Source organism: Myotis lucifugus, unplaced genomic scaffold, assembly GCF_000147115.1.
Source record: "Myotis lucifugus unplaced genomic scaffold, Myoluc2.0 scaffold_15, whole genome shotgun sequence".
In the NCBI taxonomy this organism is placed as follows: domain Eukaryota; kingdom Metazoa; phylum Chordata; class Mammalia; order Chiroptera; family Vespertilionidae; genus Myotis; species Myotis lucifugus.
The window spans coordinates 5,693,937-5,698,993 of NW_005871063.1; the positions used below are offsets into that span (position 1 = coordinate 5,693,937).

General features: G+C 39.6%; 1 protein-coding gene across 1 annotated transcript in view; it reads right to left on the bottom strand.

The window, feature by feature from the left end:
• Positions 1–2,509: 2,509 nt before the first annotated feature.
• COL28A1 (collagen type XXVIII alpha 1 chain) overlaps positions 2,510–5,057 on the bottom strand; it is a 135,129-nt gene continuing 132,581 nt past the window's right edge. Inside the window, 1 exon segment of the mRNA XM_014452430.2 lies at positions 2,510–2,779. Within this exon segment, the coding sequence (XP_014307916.1) occupies positions 2,607–2,779 (173 nt within the window). The 3' untranslated portion in view covers positions 2,510–2,606.

Below are 5,057 nucleotides of genomic sequence, written 5' to 3' on the forward strand. Positions count from 1 at the left end.
GCCCAGCTGATGAAAAGTACCACAAAGGAGAAGGGAGGCCTGCAAGTTGTCCTTGAAGTATTAGGATTTGGTCATCACAGAAGGAGGAAAAGGATGTTTCAGGCAAAGGGACAAAGACCCATCCCATTTATATGTGGAATCTAATGAACAAAATAAACTGATGAACAAAATAGATCTATAGACATGGATGCATGGAATAGACTGATGAATCTCAGTGGGAAGTGGGTGGGGAGAGAAGAGATTAACCAGAGAACTTATATGCATACAGGCATAGCCCATGGACACAGACAATAGTGGGGTAAAGGTCTATAGTGGAGTGGTGAAAAAATCGGGGACATCTGTAATACTGTCAATAACAACAACAACAACAAAAAGATACCATTTTCTACCCAGTATTAGCAAAAGAAGTCTGACAATACTTGTGTTGATAAGAATATCAAGCAATGGAAACTCTTATGCACACTGTGAACTGGTTCAAACACCTTGGGGAAAAAATTGGCTTGCTATGATATATTATTTTCGAATGTTTACATATTCTGCAACCCAGCAATTTCATTTTTAGGTATAGGTCCTAGAAAAATACTGTTGCATGTGCACCCAAAACCATGTATAGGAGCATTCATTTCAATGTTGCTGAAATGGTAAAAAGTAAATAAATAAATAGAAACTATTTAATTGACTATAGACAGGACAGTGGTTAAATATGTTGTGATATGTTCACACAAATATTATACAACTATAAAAGTAAATGAATGTGTATGAATTATAATGTAATAGCACACCAAGTTGCAAAGAATTATATATTATAAAACAAATTTTGTAAACCTTAAAAAACCTAAGTAATAAATTCTTAGAAACACATTTAGATATTTTTAGGAACACAATATGGTAAGACATGGATTAATTATAATATTGAATGAAGATAGCAAGTTGCAAAAACTAGAGTATGACACCATTTTTATAAAGTCCTAAGATAAGCAAGACTGTGTATTGTTTAGAGATACATAGAGATATATGTGGTTTTACACGTAAAATTATATATAAAAGCCAATAGCAAAGTGACATGGTAAACACAAAATTCAAGATGAAATATCCCTGGCAGAAAATAGGGAGCTAGGATGGTAGAGGTTTACACAGGAAGCTTCAACTGAATGGGTCATGTTTGGTCGTTCTCTGTGTGAAATATTCATCTTATCACATTTTTACTTACAAGTGTATCACATATATTCTTTTGTAGTATTAAATATTACATCGAAAATTTTATCAAACTACCCAAAATTAGTTTTGCTAAGATGGCTGTTCTTCAGCACCTCCTTCTTTGAATGCTTTTTTTTTTTGTACCACTGACCTTGAATGAGGGTCACAGGCCTGAAAAAGAAAGGGTGCTGTGAGATGATATATATACAAGTGCTGTCTGAGCTGAGCTCAGAACTGATCTTCCTAGACTGGATGTCGAAAAATTATTATAAAATGACAGAGCCAATTCTCTATTACTCTGTTGGGTCATATTTCAATTTGGCGGCTCATTTTTCAGCCTAAGACCTATCTTTACAATACCCTGCTCAAGAGAGGATGTGAATGCATATTAGCATGACCAGTGGACACAGACACTGGGGGTAGGAGTGGCGGGGGGTGGGTAATCGGAGAAAAAAGGAGACATGTAATACTTTAAACAATAAAAAAAACAGAGTGCGGATGTAAGTTTTAAGTAGTTCTTGGCTGTCAAGTGTCTTCTTTTCCCATCCCCCTAAAGTTGAAAGTCACATTTACATATTTTAAAGGAAGGGTGAGAAAAGTTCCTTCCTTTAAATTACACTTTTTGTTTTCAATATATAGTTTAAACACACAATAACGGTTTGTCACCAAATATGTTGGAGGAGTGCGGAGTGACAGTTGTTAATCCATTTGTGTTAAGTCATTTTATTTCAGATTGGTTTCTTACTCAGTTTCAGAGCAAGTGAGGCAAAAATCTAACCACCACTCCAGCTCCTATCCCAATACCTCTCATCTCAGAACCATTTCATGTTCTAGGTTTCTTTCAAGCAGGATATATTTCTGATCTCATCCCTTCCTACCTACTCCCATCACTCCTGATTCCCAAACTCTAGTCCTTCCCTACCAACTACCTATCTTTTTGCTACTGTCAGGGCTGTGAGAGGTTTGGGGGACTGAAGTGGGTAGAAGGGACCAGGGGGCCAGGAGGAACAGGGGGCTAGGCTGGGGAAGGAGTTTAATCCAACACAATACATTGAATAGGAAGGAACAGGAATCAGAACCACATTGCAGGTTGTGAAGTAGATACTAAGGCCTACGTATTGAGTTTGCACAGCTCTAAGCCAAACCCTCAGCCTGCCATTTGTTAGTTGGGTGACTATTGACAAGTTACTAAAGTCAGAGCCTCAGCTTCTTTATCTGTAAAAATGGTTAACACCTACATCCCAGTGTGGATGCAAGGATTCAATTATGTTTATAAATTCCAAATACTCAGTATACAATCAAACATGGTGCTTTATTCGTATTGGGTGAACATGCTGAAATTATAGTGGTTCTTTCTAGACTTGTTGATAGAGATGTAGATTTGACTCATTACAGGTTGACCTACTTGCTCATCTTTGAATGCAGATTTCTTGACATTCCTTTTCACTGTTGAATCTATTTCCTGAGCCATTACAGCCACTGAACCAAAAGCGGGCACAAGAGTTGACCTGTTGGTCATAATACCATCGGACCACATATTCAGCACAGTTTCCAGGCTTTAGGTCTTCTAAACACCTAGGGTCTAGGTTGAAAAAAAGGGCAATGTGTTATTATAGGTTTTTCTTTCACTGAAAAGATGAAAAAGAAAAGCGTCATAAACTTTATTCTCCATGCACACTAACACAACTCAGAAAATATTGTTCTAAGTTAAAGAAGGGTTCCCTGATACCCAAAACATTTCCTCCACCACCCAAAACTCCACCATTAGATATTCATTCATTTGAAAACATACATTTTTTTAAATCTGCATGAAACCCCATTAAAAATTCATATTTCCCTGAAAGCACAATATTCTTGTGAGGATTAGTTGACACGAGAAAAATAGGACTTTCTAATTTACTTTGGAATTGATTTAAAATCAAATTAATATTTGGAATGAAGATGATTTTGGCTTCCTATACTCATTCCCTTCCAGTTTGTTCATAGAAAGTACCACTGCAATCTGTGTCATTGTGCTAAAAAAAAAAAAAAAGATCCCTTTAAGTTACAAAAAAAAAAGTAAAGCAGAGGGCTCTCTTTATGCCACAATTTTCTTTTATAAAGAGAAGCACTTGTAGCATAATAAAAACGTGACCTTTTATGTCAGTTTATAAATAAATTTCAGAAATATGTCCACTGTCAAAAAGCAAAGCTACAACCATAAATCCTTTGTTAAATCCCTTTTTATGTCATGGTATGCCTTAGTGCCATGATTCATATTTCCTAACCAAGGATGTGATTCCAAGGCCAAAAAGACCAAAGCAGTATTTGCTGTCTGTTTTCATGTTCTGTGAAATGGTTTATATGTCATAAACTTCATTTATCAATATCAAAGCCAGCCCTCTCCCCATCTCTCATAATCATTTCCCTAGAGTTGGAGTATGTCTCAAGTCATTTACTTTCTAAAACAAAATGAACGCTCTGAACCAATTGGAAAGGAACAGTGGATTTTTACCACTTTTACTCTTAAAAACAATAAATAATATTGTGTAACTTCTTTTCAAGGCAATTTTTGCTTCTTTTAAGCAGGGATATTGTCTCTCTGACATGTTCTTCACAAACTGTGTATCTAATGATTAATTCTATAGATATTCCATAGAAAATATGTTGATGAATTTAGATTCTAGCTTTTTTTCTTCTACAATCTAAGGTTTAAAACTCAAATGTCTATATGTGTGGGCTATGTGTAAGATAATAGGGAGTGGTAGGGATTGTGGCAAATACAAGAGTACAACCCTCTGTAAAAGTATTCAAATTAAAAATAATAACAGCCCTGGTCTGTGTGCTCAATGGTTAGAGCACTGGCCCGTACACCAAAGGGTCGCATGCAGGTTTGATTCCTGGTCAAGGACACATACCTGGGTTGCAGGTTCAATCCCCAGCCCTGATCAGAGTGTATGCAGGAGGCAACCAAGCCATGTGTCGCTCACATTGATGTTTCTTTCTCCCCCCCCCCCCCCCACAACCCCTTCCTCCCTTCCACTCTCTAAAAATCAATGGGAAAAATATCCTTGGGTGAGCATTAACAAAAACAAAATAAAATAAATAAGAAATAGTAATAACAAACACTAAAGAGCTTTAAATATTCTTTTACAAATTTGTTCTACAGCCAGCCAGTTTTCTAATCCTATATAATAAGAGAGGGATATGCTAATTAGCCCAGATATGCTAATTACTCATGACCAGTATGCAAATTGACCATCACTCCAACACACAAGATGGTTGCCCCCCATGTGGTCAAAGATGGCCACAAGATGGCTGGTAGGGGAGGGCAATTGGGGGGGGGACCAGGTCTGCAAGGGAGGGCAGTTAGGGGCAGCCAGACCGGCAGGGGAGGGCTGTTGGGGGGGAACCAGGTCTGTAGGGGAGGGCAGTTAGGTGTGACTGGGACAGCAGGGGAGGGCAGTGGGGGCGACCAGGCCAACAGGGGAGAGCTGTTCGGGGGGGGCCAGGTCTGTAGGGGAGGGCAGTTGGGGGCGATTGGGCTGGCAGTGGAGGGTAGTTGGGGGCGACCAGGCCGGCAAGGGAGGGCCTTTGGGGGTGACCAGGCCTACAGGGGAGGGCAGTTGGGGGTGATCGGGCCAGCAGGGGAACAGTTAGGTGTTGATCAGGCTGGCAGGGGAGCGGTTAGGGGTGATCAGGCTGCAGGCAGAAGCAGTTAGGGGCAATCAGGTAGGCAGGCAGGCGAGTGGTTGGGAGCCAGCAGTCCTGGATTGTGAGAGGGATGTCGACTGTCCTCACAGAGATCGGGCTTAAATGGGCAGTCGACATCCCTTGAGGGTCCAGATTGAAGAGGTGCAAGCTGGCTAAGGGACAACCCG